Genomic DNA, 20,402 nt, shown 5'->3' on the forward strand with positions numbered 1-20,402 from the left:
GTGGATGGTGATGGTGGCAAATGGTGGGTGGTGGTGGTGGTGCACAGTCGGTGTTGGTAGGGTATGGTGTTTTAACCATCTGCAGACCTTAGAAGATTTCAGAAGTGGATGCGCCAAATCTACACTGAGAATAGATTGTGTAGATGTTTTTAATGAAACGCCTTCAAGAAAACAAACTGTCTGCAGATGGAAATGGCTCTGTTTGTTTTCACTTAAAAGATCTACAATGCGCTTATTTTTGCAGGAGTTCAAACATAAGCTTCTGAATACGGTTTGTTTGTTTTTTTTAAGAGATTTGAAAAGCAGTTTTTATGGTCTTAAAAATAAGCTAATATGTAACTTCTTCACGCTTCTTCACATCATACTAACACCCACTATCCAGGACCACCACCACTCAATGCCCGCCACCACCACCCACCACCACCCCCACCCACCATCGGCCACCACCACCGTCCACTGTCTGCCGCCCCCACCATCGTCCACTACCGCTACTGTCCACAACCCACCACCACCGTCTACCACCATCGTCCATCACCACCACCCACCATCGTTTACCGCCTACCACCATCATCTACTACCAATCGCCCACCACCACCCACTTTCATAGTTCGTACAACACACCAATTATTTTAGCAATCTATAAACGTTAAAAAACAACAGTCGTCTTTTTGCAGACTAGAGAGGTTTGGTCAACATCTTCATTTACAGATGCCTGCAGATGCGATCCGCAGACAAAAACCATTTCACCTCTTCAAAAACAAACAACACCAATATCTACGCGTGGTCTACGGACAAAGACAAAAAAGTCCGTACAGACCTGTTTAAGAAAAACAAACTGCCCCTTAATGTTTTCGGACAAGCTATTATCGAGGAATTTCTTTTTAGTTATTTCAAAATCCTGAATTCAAGATTGAGATATTTTCTATGTTTTATGATCATGACAAAATAGGTTTCTTATCTGACAATGCAAATCATGATTCGCTTTTTTTAATTTATCAAAACATACAGAACTTTGCCTAGATCCATCTTTTCAACTTAAACAAAAATACACAAAATAAATGACCCCTAATTTCTTATTTGAGGTGCTATTTTTAATTAATTATTTATTTATAATTACACGAACTACCCATTGTTGACTTGTATTGTTTAAAATTCAACAACCTTATCTATAAATAATAGCACCGTTTTACAAATATTTTCCAATTCATTAAGCATTTCCTATTCACATTTTACACTTATGGTAATTGTCATCGGCTCCATCCTGCACGCCCCTAGCAAACTAAAGGGATGGATGCCCGTAGCCGATTTTCGTTGAAATCGCACCAGATGTTTGAATCTAGCAACAAAAAGATGGTGGATGGTTCTGATTCTCTGCCAACTTCTATGGCCATTTCAAACGGTATTTTGTTTACTGTCTTCTTTTCGGTTACTTACTTTCTTCTAATCCGTTGGCGTGAAAAGATTCGTGATTCCACTCCCCTTCATGTTGTCACCTTGTCGGAAATGGCTGCGATTATCTTGTTTGTCGCGTCGTTTATCTATTTATTCTGCTTCTTCGGGATGAGTTTTCTTCAAACCACGTCTTATTCTGATGACGAAGAAGAAGAAGAAGAAGAAGAAGACAAAGTTTGTAAAGATGACAGTACTTGTGGTGCATCTCTCCATGTTGAATCTGATGCACTTGTAACGAAGGATTTGGTGAACTTAACAAAGGAAGTAACGGTGAGCGAAGAAGATGAAGCCATGATACAAGCGGTGGTGTTGGGTAAAACCCCGTCTTACTCGTTGGAATCAAAGCTGGGGGACTGCAAACATGCGGCTTTCATAAGGCGGGTGGCGTTGGAGAGGATATCCGGGAAGTCGCTTAAGGGCTTGCCTCTAGAGGGTTTAGATTACGAGTCGATATTGGGACAGTGTTGTGAGATGCCAGTTGGTTATGTTCAAATACCCGTAGGTATTGCTGGCCCGATGTTGCTAGACGGGAAGGAGTTTTATGTGCCCATGGCTACAACCGAAGGGTGCCTTGTGGCTAGCACTAATAGGGGTTGTAAGGCTATTTATGTCTCGGGTGGTGCCACCAGTGTGCTACTAAAAGATGGTATGACTCGAGCTCCGGTGGTTAGGTTTGGAATTGCCAAGAGAGCTGCTGAGTTAAAGGTTTTCTTGGAAGAACCCCTCAACTTCGATACTCTTGCGTCTGTTTTCAACAAGTAAGATATAATAAACTTCTTGTTTCTACAACATCCCTTATATTAACATTGGCACGGTTAAGGCTTCTTCCATTTACAATATATAAGCTGATCAATATTTTATTTTGTGATATAATATTTTGAAGTATATAATTAATTTTATGACCCTAATTTGTCCATGAAATCAATAATATATTACAACTAACTGTTTATATATTTTATTAATAAACTATAACCTTACAAATTTGACAAAGAAGCATATATATAGCAAGTATTATCTCAATATAGATATAATGAACTTCTAATATGATGAAAACAATAATAAATAATTATTTTGTAATTTTTATTAATATTAATAAACATAATAATTAATTATTTTATAATATCAATAATAATTGTCCTTTCCAATGTGTAGTAATGGTAGGGAAATTGGGTTTTTCAATACTCACCCGAGTTTAATTCTCACTTACAACACTTTGAGGAGATATGGGTGGCTCAATGAAGGAAGAATGAAATCCTTGTGATCTCCAGTTCGATCTTGAGGGCATCCGGGTTTTACCACCAGTGAATCTTTGGGCGGGTGGGTTTTCCACGGAACTGAAGATAAATTGGAGGCGTTTAAGGGCTTCGTACGTCTGGGCTCGGCTAGCTGGCGGTAGCCTTTAGCCGTTGGGTGACCTCGTACGAAGTATCTAAGTATTCTATGTTTATCGTCCGTTAAAAAAAATATCAATAATAAATTCAAAAGTTGTATTTAAATAGGGAGCTGTAGGTAGCCACATGGTTACATCTAGAAGCGCATGTACGTCTCAAAAAACAACCAAATTAAAACGTGGCTTAGCATTGTGTGTATTTATAAAAGATACACCAAACTACCAAACATATTCATCAATATCGAACGGACCCCAAAAGGTTTCGGGCCTGCATGTGATGTGGTTTTCTTTCTCGATCATAAGCACTATAATAATCATTAGTTTAATTTTCACGCTCACTGTATTCCATGAATCTTTAGCAGATCGAGTTATTAAAAAAATACGTTTTGCACCATATATATAATAAATAGTCTCAACTACTAAATCTGGTTGGCCATGATTTCAGATCAAGCCGATTCGGGAGACTTCAAAGGATACAATGTGCAATAGCTGGAAAAAACTTATTCATAAGATTTACTTGCAGCACGGGTGATGCAATGGGGATGAACATGGTTTCCAAAGGTGTTCAAAATGTTTTGGACTTCCTGCAACTGGACTTCCCTGATATGGATGTTCTCGGCATATCCGGAAACTATTGTTCCGATAAGAAACCGGCAGCGGTGAACTGGATAGAAGGAAGAGGCAAATCTGTGGTGTGTGAGGCCATCATAAAAGAAGAAGTCGTGAAGAAAGTATTAAAGACAACTGTAGCTTCGTTGGTCGAACTAAACATGCTCAAGAACCTCACTGGATCAGCCATGGCCGGTGCTCTTGGTGGCTTCAACGCCCATGCTAGTAACATAGTTTCGGCTGTATACATAGCCACCGGTCAAGACCCGGCACAGAACGTTGAAAGCTCTCATTGTATCACCATGATGGAACCTGTGAACGACGGCAAAGACCTTCACGTGTCTGTGACCATGCCATCCATTGAGGTTGGAACCGTCGGTGGCGGAACCCAGTTAGCTTCACAGTCCGCTTGTTTGAACTTGCTGGGAGTGAAGGGTGCAAACAGAGAATCGGCAGGTTCGAATGTGCGCCAATTGGCTAAGGTTGTGGCTGCATCGGTTCTAGCTGGGGAGCTGTCGCTAATGTCTGCAATCGCGGCAGGGCAACTAGTGAAGAGCCATATGAAATACAATCGTTCTAGTAAAGACATTGCCAGTAAGGGTTAAACTTATACATCTCAACCATACAATTTTATTAAACTGCTATGAAAACCTTATGTTACCATCTACTCTTGTTTGTTTCGCTTGTAGATCGATGAGCTTACCTAAATTCTTATTTCAGTTCTGCTGGTATTTTTAGCTCTGGACATACAATTAAGTGCGTAAATTGTGTTTATTTATTATTTAAATTAAAAACGTTTTATGTTTGTGTCAGAATTTACAGATAATCTTACAAACAAGAAAGATGTAGCAGCAAAATAAAGCGACAAAACTTTTATTAGATATTAACCCAAACCGAAAAAACACCTCCGAAACCTTTAGAACTCACAAATACAAGTTCTTGATCAACAGTACAACCAATCATCTACTGATACAAATCAGTTAACGATTAGAGAAAGACCAACAATAATAAAACTAGACTAACCGAATGAAACCCTAATACAAAATGAGATGAACTCGCCGAGAGAAAACCAATAATTGCGATGAACAATATACTACCTACATATCTGATGTAAGACTTGTTTTATCTCCTCACAACACAAATGGGCTTCGTCCTTACTTGAATCCTGAAAGCCAACTGCAGCCCACTTAGCTGGCCCACCAACACATGTTCAGCCCAACGTAAGTTTTAAATTAAGCCCTTATTATTCTCAGTCCAATCCAATATACAAAACAAACAAAATTATATTAGAGCAATATCCTCTTTAATATTTTTCAATATTATTTGCTATAGAATTGAAACATCCATATATTTCAACATCCCAACTCAATTCAATAGACGAATAATATTAAGCATTATAATAGCAAAGATAACAAAATGCCAAAACAAACTTATTCTTAAAAAAAAATCCTTAAAACAACATCATTTTCAAACAGTTAAACCAAAAAAAAAAAAAAAGAAAACATTTTTAACTAACCTAATTATACCAATGAAGAAGCGAAAAAAAAATCCTTAAAACAACATCATTTTCAAACAGTTAAACCAAAAAAAAAAAAAAAGAAAACATTTTTAACTAACCTAATTATACCAATGAAGAAGCGAAAAAAAAAAAACAAATAAACAAAATTTTAACCAGATACTAGGCTTCACTTCTTAAAACAGATTTATATTATGCTTACCCCAAAACAGAAGCTCAACTATTTATTCAATGCTCAACGGCCAGTCCCAACGCAATATTTCGAAAACAACTTTTTTTATAACACCACTTCTAGATAATCAAACAGAATGAACTGTCACAAACCTATGATAAAAACTCTCCATAACAAAGACATAAATGACCACTTAGCATAAAAATGATCAAAAACATATAACCCTTGAATAAATAAATAAAAAAAACTTTGTTATGAAGTTAGAAAAGAATGAAAGAATATTTATAAAGCAAATCAACACAACCCCAACAATCCATGCATCAAAAATACCTCACACAAGACAAATCAAGTTAGAATACTACAAAATAGTTTTTTTTCCCTCAACAAAACTTCTAAATAAGGACCTTTCATTTTAAAGGAAAAAAAATCTAGAGGTAAAATTTAACCTACAGTGCAAAAACAGTTATATCATGCAATGTTAGCAATCATCCCTCACTTTTGGTGTCGAATTCCTTGAAAAACATTTTTCAAGACAAGAATTTAGTAACCACAACATTTCTTCGATGAACAAAGAAAAAAAACTTTTATAAAACATTACAAGGCAAAAAATACTTCTTATTGAATAGTGGACTTTGAATCCACACCCAAAGAAAGATAACATAAGCCAACAGACATATACAACTAAACAAATCAGAAGGTAGAATCTGATTAAACAAAGAATCACTCAAGTCTTTAAAAACTTTATAAACACGTCTAACAGAATGATTAATGTCAAAGCATGCAAAGAACATAAAGACTAATTGATTGAATAAAAAACTTTTACACTTTTACAAAAAAAAAAAAAAACGTATCATACCAATACTTGTAAAGAGCTTTAACACTCATTTGATTTTATCAAAAATTTTACAACTTTACAGTCCGGCAAACAAAACTGAATCATAGGATTCAGAAATAAGTCCAATAAAATTGAGAATCAAATGATTCTACATCGAACTACATGTTTACAGCTAGAAAACTTCTGATCGGAAATCAAAATATACATTTCTTCACATAGAAAAAGTATCTAATCAACCAAAAAAAACATGACTGTCAAAACACTCAATAACAATCATGATAGCAAAACAAAATAATGCATCAAGAATGAAGAGAAATATAAGCACAAAGAAACAATATCTTCACACCAATACAATTCCAAAACATATATTTTTAACTTACTAGGTAACTTTCAACATAGGTTTCCAAAATAAATTTTTTAGTCAACAATGAATTCTAGATTCATTATTGACCAAAGTGTAACGCCCGGAAAATTCGTTAATCGGCTTGATCGTTTATAGAAGTTTGTTTAAAAGACGGGGTTTCATCTTTCAAATTTAGGAGCCTTTTAATACGTTTTAACAATCCGTGTATCCATCCTTTTGCACAAAGCATCACCTCGTATAACCTAAAGGACTAGATTAGTTGTAGCACCCACTAATTTTTGTTTAACGGTATGCACGTTGTAGAGTTTATATGTCGAACGGGATTTGATTTCTAAGTTGAGGGGCTTCCGGGTACTTCGTATAAGTTCATTTAAAAACCTTTTGGTCCAAGATATCACCAATTTATATGTAGAGGGGCCTAAGTGTAAAATCCCCAAAACCTAATTATTTTGGCCACTCTTTCCCTTGTCTACGATCGGAAGTTGTAGCAGCCACAAGACCCATGTTCTTTTCACTTCTCCTAGCAATCCAAGCCTGGTTCCAACCAATTGAAGGTTAGTATTGTTTGATTGAATGTCTTTTTCACCGCTAAACCCTTTATTGAACCCTAGAGATGCCATAAACATGTTAGGGTTTGAATTTTGATGATAGCAGTTTACTGACAGATTCGTACTCGTTTATTGTTTGGTTTGTAACTCGATGATAATTGATTGTTTTTGATCGATTCTTATTTCCATGATGTTTAACTTTGAGTCTAGTTTCTAAAAATGTATAATTTGTAATTTTTGTATGAAATTTGAATGGTTTTTATGATTTTATAAAAACATATGTCAAAGCTGATGTGGGGAGTCAAATTCTTTTCTGTCTTCTTGACATTATAACTCTTTTATGACCTGCCCAAATTGGTTGCTTCCACTTCTTGAACATCATATTTTGAATTAGGATTTCAACCCAATTGGAATCATTTAATATGGTTTGGTATTAATTTTTAAACAAATACAACCCTTTTGTTGCGTACTGAAATAGCTGCACATACCTTTCTGTGTTGGATGAATTTTTATGATATTTGTGTGCACTAGGAAAATATAACAATAACATTTTTAGAAACCTAAGACATTTATGCAATTCTAGTAAAAATTTCATAACTTATTTCTATGATTTTCCTATGTAATAAAATACATATTTGTATGCTAAAATCTACATATTAGACTCGTTATTGATCAATACTTTCGGTTTACGTTAAAATCGGTGGCTGCCCAATTAAGTTACTTCCGTGGCTATTTTGACCAAGGTTTTTGTTCTAATAGTTCCCTAGGTATGTCACATACTTCGTACTAAAATTTCTTGGCCCATGGATTTGATTTGATGGGTCAATCATTAATAGTTCGAAAACTAGGATTTCGGTCGTTTAAATTGTTAATTGTTGTGTTTCGCGTGTTGTTTGAGGGGATTAACAACCAAATCAGTTTGTGTATTGTTAATATGATTAACGGGCTTTTGAAACAATAATTTTCAATAAAACAGGGCCGAATTGGTTGGTGATTGCTGAAACGGTTCGGTAGAACACGAATTCTCGCTTAAACGGTAATTCGTGCGTTGTACAAGGGGATTGCCGACCCGTTCAGCTTGTGTAGTGTTGCGTGGACTTAATTGCTGTAATAATGTAATGTTTTATCTATACGGGGCTGATTTGGTTGGTAATTGCTCAAACGGTTCGGTAGAACGCAAATTCTCGCTTAAACGGTAATTCATGCATTGTACAAGGGGATTGCCGGCTGTAATAATACCATATTTTATCTAAACGGGCCTGATTTGGTTGGTAATTACTTAAACGGCTTGATAACGTGCGAATTCGACACAATTAACGTAAACCGGGTGTAATTCGGGAACACTCTTTGTCCCCGGTTTTACTTGAGGGTAGTTTTAGTAAATTAAAGGCCTCGGGGGCTGATGTAATATGAATTATCATGGGTGAGTTTTCTGGTCGATTAAATTAGGTTAGGATGTCCCGTGTAATAAGCGAGTCGGTTCGGGTTAATTAGTAATTGTTGTGTGCAACCCGACAGGCCTTTGATTTGCGGGACTGCTCAGAGATTCTCTAGCTCGTTGGTACTTGTGTGACTTGTGTCATGTGAGTTTCATGATGCCCCTTTTTAATATTTTTACGTTTTGGGCTAGCATACACACCCTATTACAAATTTTACCCAATTTTACTTGTTTAAACTATTTGGATGGTATTATATAGCCTTATTCGTATATGTGCATTTATGAAACTATGTCTTAATTATATTATATGCCTTAGGACATTTTAGACTCGTTTATGGTCATATATTCTTTAAGGTTATATATATTACTTATGGTCTAGACTAGAAGATACCATTAGGCCAAGTATTAATTCCTAGATTATCCATTATTTATGGATTACACGTGATGATATAGCTTGGTTGATTATTCGATTAAGATGTTTGTAAGGGTGTATTTGGACGTGTATGTTTTGATAAACTGTGACTGGGTCAAATATATTACTCAGGAGGACCTGGGATGAGGAGGCCCGTGTTGCATGTTTATGTCCCGGCGGGTCAAATATATTACTTGATTCCTTGACTTCGTGTCTCGTGACTTGGGGTGAGGAGGCCCGTCGTCCGGCTAAACTGTGATCGGGTCAAATATATTACTTGGGGAAGAACCGGGGTGAGGAGGCCCCGTATCACGTGTTTAGGTTTGTTAAACCGTGACCGAGTCAAATATATTACTTGGGGAAGACCCGGGGTGAGGAGGCTCGTGTTACTTGATTTTGTTTTGTTAAACCATGACCGAATCAAATATATTACTTGGGGAAGACCTGGGGTGCGGAGGCTTGTGTTACGTGATTTTGTTTCGTTAAACCGTGACCGAGTTAAATATATTACTTGGGGAAGACCCGGGGTGAGGATGCTCGTGAAACGTAATTTTGTTTTGTTAAACCACGACCGGGTTAAATACATTACTCGAGGAAGACTCGGGGTGAGGAGGCTCGTGTTGCGTGTTTTACCAAGGAAAAAGTATTTATTTATTTACTTATGATTTTCTCCAAAATTTTTATATTTATTAATTTAAATTGGTTTATGGATGTCACTTATTAAAACATGAACTCACTTAGCTTTGGCTGACTTTGTGTGTATGTTAGATTGATTTTCAGGTTGAGAAGTAGGGAACTATTGCTTGGACGTGCTCGAGATTACTCGGACGGTTGAAGGCATATCTAGTCGGAGAATTAATAATGCAAACTGTTTCTTTTCATTTATTACTATACGCATTTAAATTTTGGTTTTGGGCATATTTCCCGGTTTTCGGGATTTAATACTTGATTATTTCCGTTGCATGTAACTCTAGACGTATTTTTAATAAATTGAAATCGTTTGGCTTTTATTTTTTTGAAAATTTTGGATATGATGACCAACTGTTTGACTCCCGAGATTCGGGGTCTTACAAGTTGGTATCAGAGCCAATGTTCGAGGGATCCGGGCATCATCTGATGCTTGGACTCGAACTGTTAAGGGAAGGACTAGAAATGTCGACCGCGGGTAGCTGCACACCAAGATGTAACCCTTTTGTTATATAAGTATTATGTTTGCTTTTGTGTGCATAAATTATTAAGTGTTAGATAGGATGCTAATATGGTTAGGAACAAGGGGTGCTTAGGACGCGCGGGTATAGTAAATGACTAATAAGACTTGATCAGCGTTATTAGCAATTTACCATTCCCTTCCATGTTCTAAATGCTACATGTGCTTGACTGTGTTATGGTTCTGTGTTTGTAGGGATAAGAGATAGCATGCTACAACTCTAGGTTTCCTTTTCACTTGTTGAGCTTTAAGCTTCGTTCTTTTTGACTCTGGCGCTAATAGAGGTTTTGTTCCAATTTACCATTCCCGTCTTCTTGTGTGATTTGATGATTAGGTTTCATCTTTATCCGCGTCCGTTCCTATTGCAAAGGGATTTGCGGACGAATCCCACTGTAAGGAGGGTGGACTTTTAAGGCCGGGAAAATTCGTTAATCGGCTTGATCGTTTATAGAAGTTTGTTTAAAAGGCGGGGTTTCATCTTTCAAATTTAGGAGCCTTTTAATACATTTTAACAGTCCGTCTATCCATCCTTTTGCTCAAGGCATCACCTCTTATAACATAAAGGACTAGATTAGTTGTAGCACCCACTAATTTTCGTTTAACGGTATGCACGTTGTATAGTTTGTATGTCGAACGGGATTTGATTTTTTAAGTTGAGGGCCTTCCGGGTACTTCGTAGAAGTTCATTTAAAAACATTTTGGTCCAAGATATCACCAATTTGTATGTAGAGGGGCCTAAGTGTAAAATCCCTAAAACCTAATTATTTTGGCCTCTCTTTCCCTTGTCTGCGATCGGAAGTAGCAGCAGTCACAAGACCTATGTTCTTTTCACTTCTCCTAGAAATCCAAGCCTTGTTCCAATCAATTGAAGGTTGGTATTGTTTGATTGAATGTCTTTTTCACCACTAAACCGTTTATTGAGCCCTAGAGATGCCATAAACATGTTAGGGTTTGAGTTTTGATGATAGCAGTTTACTGACAGATTCGTACTCGTTTATTGTTTGGTCTGTAACTCGATGATAATTGATTGTTTTTGTTGAGTCGGATATTTACAAAGGAAGATTGTAATCTTTTCAACTTCCTAAGAGAAATGGCTAAGTATAGACTACGAACAAGCTTGGACATTCGAGCATGGTTTCATTACCTTGAGCATGGTGTCTTATACTTATAAAACTATCTTCTGGAATTTCTTCTAAATGTTGAAGGCTTCGAGCAAGCTACACTTCATCAAGCAAGGATGTTCTTCATCGAGTATGCATTGCCAATCGAGCAAACAACTTGATCTATCCAGCTTAAACCAAGTGTTCTGAGCACACTGGTTGGTCGAGCATGGATACAATAAAGAAAGATCTCAAATGTTCTAAGTATAGACTTCGAGCATGGTTCAATCCCGAGCACGCTTCACATTCGAGTATGCTGAAGATTGTTCACAATAAGTCAAAAGGCAGGATTGAAGAGATCTAGAAGAACATGCTTGCTCGAGGGATTTATTCAAGCAAAGCGAGGATTTGTCATGAAGATTGAAGTCTGCTGGAGGAGAATATTTTCTATCTGAAAATATTCTAAGTAGAGTATGCTCGAAGACTTGTATCAAGCATGCTATGCATATCAAGTCTGCTCGATAAGGATATATCATAGTCTAAGAGTTGTTAACACTTGTGTTTATTTTTGTCATTCATTATGTAATCATTAGGGTTTCTAGAAGGAATGTCTGAGCCTATAAATAGTGTCCTAAGTTTTCTGAACAGACACGCATGAATAGGACGAGCATTTACGGAATACGAGAGCACAATCACCTGAGCGAATATTCTCTTTGTGTAACCTCGTACATCCGTCGCCGTCACGAAACCCTAGACATTCCATGCAATAAATCACTGTTCCATAAACGATATATTTATAAATATAGTGAATCTTTGTCTTGTGTGTTCTTTACTTATTATTTATTATTGTTCAACCTTCATTCCCAACCCTTGAATATACTGATTCCTCCGGGATATTTAAGAGGCCCTTGGGTTATTAGATCTAGTGTGTCCTTGTCAACCTACATAGGTTTGCACCATGTTCAATCCTGACAAGTGGTATTAGAGCTACGTAAGCTCTCTGAAGGCCACGGGACTGAAGGTTTAGAGACAAAGGTTAAGTTTGGAAGGGTTAACGTGTGACTGAGTCCAGATCTGAAGAGATGGATGATCAAGAGGCGTCGACAAACAAATTACCAACGTTGCTCGGTCAAGAAAATTATATAAAATGGAAGGTACTATTTGAGGCTGTCGTCAACTACAATGACACTGAACTGTGGAATTCCATTAAAGATGGTCCCTATGTTCTAGTTGCAGCTCCAAACAATAATGCAGTTGTGGAAAGGCAGATGAGAAGGAGAGATGATAAAGCCTTATCCATGCTGAAATTGAGACTGTCATGGGAAATCTTGACAAATGTGAATCATCACACTAATGCTAAAGATATGTATGATGCTGTTGTTAAAATGTTTGAGGGAAATGTTGAATTGAGGGACACAAAGAAATATCGATTGAAACAACAACTTGACAGATTTAAGTTCAAGGAAGGTGAGAGATTAAAGTCTGTTTTGCAAAGATTCATGGCGATTGTAAATGAAATCAGAACAACTGATCTTTAAATCTCTGATTTTGATTTGAACAAGAAACTGTTAACATCCCTATCTGGTGAATGGTACCGCGAGCAAGTTCATTAGAGAGAAAGTGAATTTTCCCAACTTCAAGTTGGATGATGTAATCTCATTTTTACAAGCAGCTGAGCATGAAATGATTGAGAATCATATGATAAAGGAAGAAAAGCCAAGTTTCCTAGTGACCAATGCACTTGTTGCACCTATGGGCAATCTTTCTACAAAGTCTCAGCAAATGCACCCAATTTTTGAAGAACCATCAGATACTGGTTCAATGTGTGGAGCAGGTCAGTCAAGGTGCAACATACAGATGATTGAAGATGATAATACATCAACTGCTAGTGGACATGCACCATATGTTCAAGCTCCAAGTCAGGGGAATGAGTATGAAGCATTGTTTTCAATGTTTACAGAGTCATAAAATGCATTTGTTGCAAAGAGTATCATTCATACAAGTGTGGTTCAAGAAGACCTGGAACAGATAGATGCTGATGAACTGGAAGATATGGACTTGAAGTGGAAAGCTGCTATGTTAGCTGTAAGGAGCAAAAGGTTGTATAATAGGACTGGAAAGTCGAGTTTTGCAGGTCCAAATGACAGAATTGGATTTGATAAATCCAAGGCAATATGTTACAACTGTCAGCAGCATGGTCATTTTGCTAGAGAATGCAATCTTCCAAAGCAATATGGAAATCAAGTGAATCAAAATCAGTTCTACCAGAATCAACAAGGTTATCAGCAGAGAAACCAACCCATGAACCAAAATCCCTATCAATAAAACAGGCCTTAGCAACAGACACATCCCCAACAAAGAAATAACCACTTGCAGATACAGGGGAATCAGAACAGGGGAGTTGTCAATGCTTGTAAGACTCCGAATCCCGGAAATCCTACAGTTGGTAATCACATCCACAATTTCACAAAAATTTAAAACCAAACGATTCGTTTTTTTTATTTAAAACAAGTTCTGAGTAAATAACAGCGGAAAAAGTGTAATTATTTAAAGAAAATCCCAAACATGGGTACAAGTGTCCAAAAATCAAATATAAATATAATATCTGTTTTATTGGAAATCCTCGACCAGAAATGCCTTCAACCTTCCGAGTAGTCCCCAGCACGTCCAAGCTATAACCTCCAATCCTTAACCTGAAAATCAATCTAACATACACACAAAGTCAGCTTAAACTAAGTGAGTTCAAGTTTTAATAATAGACATTTAAATAAATCATTCCAAGGGTTTAAATATAAAAACGGGATTATAAAACATTCCAAGAGTCTAAAATATAATACGGGATACGAACAGTTAGGCCATCATCAACACTAAGTATACGTACTTAGACATCTATATACATTCATATATTTATATCCCTATAAATACCATCCAAAAAAATAACATCAGGGTCGAGCACACGTACAACCCAAACATGTAACATCCCTATATATATATATATGTACACATATATATATATGTATATATATATATATATGTATATATATAACATCCACGTATAACATTCAGGTTCGAACACACGTACAACCCAAACACGTAACATCCGATGATGATCATGCCACACGAGCCTCCCCCCTCACGGGCTTTTCAGAGCCCGCCACAGGATTTAAGAACCTGATTTGTATAGTTTGGCCCGGCCAAGACCACCATCCATCCATACAATAATAACATTCAGGGCCGAGAAAACGTACAACCCCAACACGTAACATCCGATGATTATCGTGCCACACGAGCCTCCCCTCTCACGGGCTTTTCAGGGCCTGCTACAGGATTTAAGAACCTGAGTCGTATAGTTTGGCCCGGCCAAGACCACCATCCATCCATACAATAATAACATTTAGGGACGAGAAAACGTACAACCCCAACACGTAACATTCCATTCAACACATGCAAACCCGAAGTAGGCATACGTAACATTCCGTAGTCGATAACGACTACAACATCGCCAAATATAGGCTATACAATAATTTTTATATATATATATATATATACACACACACATACTATAACATTCCAAGGCCAACTATATACTAGCAAGCCTATATAAAATAGTTTAAACGTTTCATCAGGAAAAATCGTTTAATACTAGGAATTAATACTAGGCCTAATAGCAACCTCGAGCCTAGACCACAAGTAATATGTATAACCTTAAGGAATATAAGACCATAAACGAGTCTAGAACATCCTAAGGCATAAAATATAGTTCACAAATAGTTTCGTAAATGCACAAATATGAATAAGGCTATTTAATACCATCTAAACAGTTGTAACGAGTAAAATCGTGTAAAATTGTATTACGGTGTGCATCCTAGCCCAAAACTTGAAAAGAGTAAAAAGGGCATCATGAACTCACCTGAAACGAGCCAATCAAATACCAAAGGGTTTGAGAACCTCAAAGCCAAATCCACAGTTTACAAGCCTGTCGGATTGCACACAAAGATTACTAGCTAAACGTACCGACTCGTTTATCCTACGAGACGTTCTAACATGATTTGATTGACCTAAAGCCTTGACATTACCAAATTCAATTACATCAGCCCCCCGAGTCCATGTATTTACCAAAACCACCCTTAGTTAATCCTGGGGACAAAGGGTTCCCAATTTACCCCTGGAAGTTGTTGACTTTATCGAATACGCGCATTAACGGGTTGCTTATTCACTTAGATACCGAATCAGCCCCGTGTGGACCAAATTTAGTAAAATCACAGCCAACAAGTCCACACGACGCTACACGAGTTGGATGGGTCGGTAATTCGCAAGCACGATGCACAAATTACCAATAAACGCGAATTTGCGCCGTACCGACCCGTTTGAGTAACCGACAACCAATTCAGCCCCAATAACATAAAAATATAGTTCTTCACAGCCAAAAAATCATACCGAGGCTACAACATCCGAATTGGTTGTTAATTCCCTCAAACAACGCGCTAGACGCAACAATTGGCAAACTAGACAACCGAAACCTAATTTTCACTTCATCAACAATTGACCAATCTAACGAATGCCAAAACTCATGATACTAATGTATATTACACTAGATATACCTAAGAAGATGATGGAGCACGAACTTCAATTATAACAGCCCCGAAAGATGCGAGAAAGGGCAGCCACTGGTTAAGCCTAAAACGAACTTATCGATCAATAACGAATATAACATGCAGATTTTAGCATGCAAAGATGTATTTTATTACATAGGAAAACCATGGAATTAAATTATTAAATTTTTACCAGAATTTCATAAATATCTTAAGTTTAAAAAATATTTTTATTATATTTTTCTAGTGGACACAAAAATCATAAAAATTCTTCTAACACAGAAAGGTATGTGCAGCTATTTCAGTGCGCAAAAAAATGGTTTTATTTTTATAAAATTCATTACCCAACCAAATTAAACGATTCAAATTGGGTTTGGTTCCTAACTCAAAATATTATCTACCAGAAGTGGAAACAACTAATTTGAACTTGTATAAAAAGAGTTATGATGTCAGGAAGACAGACCAGAATCAGTCACCCCGCATCAGCTTTGACACTCGATCTTATAAAATCATAAAAACTATTCAAATATTGTCCAAAAATTACAGATCATACCTTTCTGGAAACTAGACTCAATTTAGAACATCATGGAAACAAGAATTGATAAAAAACAATAAATTTTCATTGAGTTACAGACCGAACAATAAACGAGTACGAATCTGGCAGCAACTATTTTAATCAAAACTCAAACCCTAACATGTTTATGACATCTATAGGGTTCAATAAACGTTTTAATGGTGAAAAAGACAATCCTTGATGTAATACTAACCTTGAATTGGATGAAAATCACTTGAGAATGGTTGGAGAGGTGAGAAAAACGTGAAGGGGAGGTGGCTGGATGCTTGCGATCGGCAGAACGAAGAGAAGAGAGAGAGTTAGGGTTTATTAATATAAAAGTTATAGTTAGGCCCCCAAACTTGTAAATTATGAAAACCTGGATGAAAGGTTAGATATTTTGACTTACGGAAATGACAAGGAGGTCCCCGAAGGATGCCATATCAATCCCGGAAATTTTTACAAACTCTACAAATGTCTCATGCCGATAACATAAATGTCGGGTCCTACATACTAATCTAATACTTTAAGTTATAAGAGGCAATGTTTTGGGCAAAGGGATGAATAAATGGACTTTTACATTGCACTACAAGGCTCCTAAATTAGAAAGATGAAACCCCGCCTTTTTGACAAACTCGTATAAACGATCAAGCCGATTCACGAAATTTCCGGGCGTTACAAGTCCACCCCCTTAAAATGGGATTAGTCCCCGAATCCTGCTATACAAGAACGGACGTAGATGGAGCCAAATCCTGATTTTCTAATCGTACAAGAAACGGAAGAAACAAAACCCTACGGGCACGAAGCTTACAAACAGGAACAAAGCCCGTAGCTCAACAAGTAAAAAGGAAATCTAGAGTGACAGCATGCTACGCCTCAGTTAAACAATTACGCGTAAAGCATTCGAGACGTTGAGGAATGAATGGGAGAATTCAAGGAATGAGATTAATGGTAACGCTAACGACACGAGCATTAGCCATATCCTATCCCTACAAAGACAGAACCCTAACACAGTCACGCATAGGTAGCGTTTAGAACATGGAAGGTAAGGGTAAACTGCTAATAACGTTGATAAAGTGTTATTAATTGTTTACTTTACCCGCCCATCCTAAGCACCCCCCTGCCCCTAACCATATTAGCGTCCCATCTAACATTCAAGCAAATATGCACATAATAGAACTCTAATACTTATAAAAACGAATAAACAAATATAAAAATTTACCTCTTGCTACTCGCGGTTGGCATTTCTAGTCCTTTCTTTTTCAGTTCGAGTCCAAGCATTCGAGAATGCTCGAATCCCTCAAACCATGGCTCTGATACCAACTTGTAAGACCCCGAATCCCAGAAATCATACAGTTGGTAATCACATGCATAATTTCACAAAAATTTAAAACCAAACGATTCGTTTTTTTTATTTAAAACAAGTTCAGAGTAAATAATAGCGGAAAAAGTGTAATTATTTAAAGAAAATCCCAAACATGGGGACAAGTGTCCAAAAATCAAATATAAATATAATATCTGTTTTATTGGAAATCCTCGACCAGAAATGCCTTCAACCTTCCGAGTAGTCCCCAGCACGTCCAAGCTATAACCTCCAATCCTTAACCTGAAAATCAATCTAACGTACACACAAAGTCAGCTTGAGCTAAGTGAGTTCAAGTTTTAATAATAGACATTTAAATAAATTATTCCAAGGGTTTAAATATAAAAACGGGATTATAAAACATTCCAAGAGTCTAAAATATAATACGGGATATGAACAGTTAGGCCATCATCAACACAAAGTATTCGTACTTAGACATCTATATACATTCATATATTTATATCCCAATAAATACCATCCAAAAAAATAACATCAGGGTCGAGCACACGTAACATCCCTATATATATAACAATATATATATATATATATATATATATATATATATATATATATATATATATATATATATAACATTACATCCACGTATAACATTCAGGGTCGAGCACACGTACAACCCAAACACGTAACATCCGATGATGATCATGCCACACGAGCCCCCCCCCCCCCTCACGGGATTTTTAGGGCCCACCACAGGATTTAAGAACCTGAGTCGTATAGTTTGGCCCGGCCAAGACCACCATCCATCCGTACAATAATAAGGAGTTTGTAGAACTGTATGACAATGTAATAGCGGACAAAGAGGGTGAGTTTGTGATTAATGAAAAAGTTGCATCAACTGAAAATGAAAAAAAGCTTGCTGAAGATGAGAAAAGATGAACTGAATACTCAAGTGAAGAAAGCACTTGTAGTTGCAAGAGTAGTAAGTCATCTGATGAGAAAATTGTGAGGAAGCATGTTAAGAAGAACAATAGTGAGAGAATTCCAAAAGTGCTTAAAGCAAATCCAAAAATCAAGAGGCACTATGAAAAGATGGGAAGAGAGCATCAAGTATTTGATCTATGTGAGAGGTCAAAGCCCATGAATGACGAACCTGGAAATTCTGCAAATGTATATGTTAATGCACCTATTTATCCAGTATTTTCAAATCATGAATTGTTTGACATAGGAGATGTGAAGTATGCAACTTGAAGAAGAATTGTGAATGAGAAGAGGGAAAGTTCATCATACACTTCCTTGAAGAAGAAAGAGATCAAGTTTATGAAAGCAAAATATCCACAAGTATTGGAATATGTGGACCAATTCAGATTGATTTTAGCAAAACTACCTATGCAAAGACATCATTGGGATTTGATTACCCAAGAAAAAGTGAAAAGATAAAGAATGAGAAAGAACTAGAAGATCTTGGGAGCTTTGCAAAGGTATAGTGCAAAAAGTGTGATTCCTATGGACATCACACTGATTCATGTTGGATGGAAGAAGAAAAGGAGTATGTCATTCCTTATAAGTACTGTGGACAAGATATGAAGCTGTATAGAGAAAAATATGAGAAGTACTTGAGGGAGGAAAAGGATTCAGATGATAACGAAGCAAACAGAATGAAATTGGAAAGGAGACTGAAGGCGGTCTTGAAATTGAATGAATCATCAAGTGAATCAAACAAGTCTATCATAGGAAAGAGGTCTGGTTTCAAAGGAAAAAGGATAGAGAGACCTAGGTTCCTAAATGGTGATGAAAATTTTCTACTGAAGCAAGGTTATGAACCAAGGGGCTTTCAATGGAAGGCCAAGGAATCTGTTGTCATGAAAGAAGAACATGTAATTACACAGATTAATGTTGAAAAAGTAGAGTATGGGTATGAATTTGATGATTCATGTGAGATTGTGCATGAAGATCCAGTTCCACCTCCTGTTGATGTCTCAAATGATTCTGATGTACAAACTGATGAAGTTTGTACCCCAGACAGTAACTAATCATTTTTTGTTTTTATGTGCAGGGACAATCCACAAATGGAAACGATATATGGTATATGAACACAGGATGTTCCAGGCATATGACATGTGACAGAGATGCACTTGTCAATTATGAACAAAAATTTGAAGGACTTGTTGCTTTTGGAATTGATGAAAATGGAGGGAAGATTGTTGGAAGAGGCACACTAACAAATGGCAGGATTTCCTTTGAGAATGTGTTGCATGTTGAAGGTCTTCAATACATATTGCTTAGCATTTCCCAAGTCTGTGATAAAGGATACAAGGATGGATTTGATAATGCACACTATTTTATCCTAAAGCCTGAGTTTGTAATCCCACCTGAAATGATTATGTTGATGGCACCAAGAAATGCAAACCTCTATGAGCTGAGAATGAAGAATGCAACCTCAAGAGGTGGTTCATGCTTTGTGTCAAGAGCTACTGAAAATGAGAAAAAACTGTGGCACAGAAAGATGTGGTCATGTGAATTCGAAAAACATGAATAGACTTGTGAAGGGAGAGCATGTCATTGGTCTTCCTACAAAAGAATTCAAGCTGGAAGAAAAATGCTCTTCATGTCTCAAAGGAAAGCAACACAAGACTTCTAACAATAGCAAACTGATAAACACAATTGAAGAAGTACCGGAATTGCTTCACATGGATCTCTTTGGTCCTGTAAGTGTTCCAAGTATTGGGAAGAAGAGATTCTGCCTTGTGTTCACTGATGATTTTTCAAGATTCACATGGGTGTTCTTCATGGGAACCAAGAATGACACTGCTGAGTTGATCAAAAGTTGTGTGCTGAGAATGGAAAATATGCTTGACAAGAAGGTAAAGGTGATTAGAAGTGATAATGGGAC

The 20,402-nt window shown here is 36.9% G+C and overlaps 1 protein-coding gene across 1 annotated transcript; it reads left to right on the top strand.

Annotated features, from left to right (window-relative positions):
- Positions 1-1,326: 1,326 nt before the first annotated feature.
- Positions 1,327-4,109, top strand: LOC143530509 (3-hydroxy-3-methylglutaryl-coenzyme A reductase-like). The gene is made up of 2 exons (XM_077026031.1): positions 1,327-2,210; positions 3,288-4,109. The coding sequence occupies exons 1-2, from the start codon at positions 1,327-1,329 to the stop codon at positions 4,054-4,056; spliced, it is 1,653 nt and encodes a 550-aa protein (XP_076882146.1). The 3' UTR covers positions 4,057-4,109.
- The last annotated feature ends 16,293 nt before the right edge of the window (positions 4,110-20,402 follow it).

This window comes from Bidens hawaiensis, unplaced genomic scaffold, assembly GCF_021521415.1.
Source record: "Bidens hawaiensis isolate Kalapana, Puna unplaced genomic scaffold, B.hawaiensis_p1.1 tig00000657_1, whole genome shotgun sequence".
NCBI classification, from domain to species: Eukaryota; Viridiplantae; Streptophyta; class Magnoliopsida; order Asterales; family Asteraceae; genus Bidens; species Bidens hawaiensis.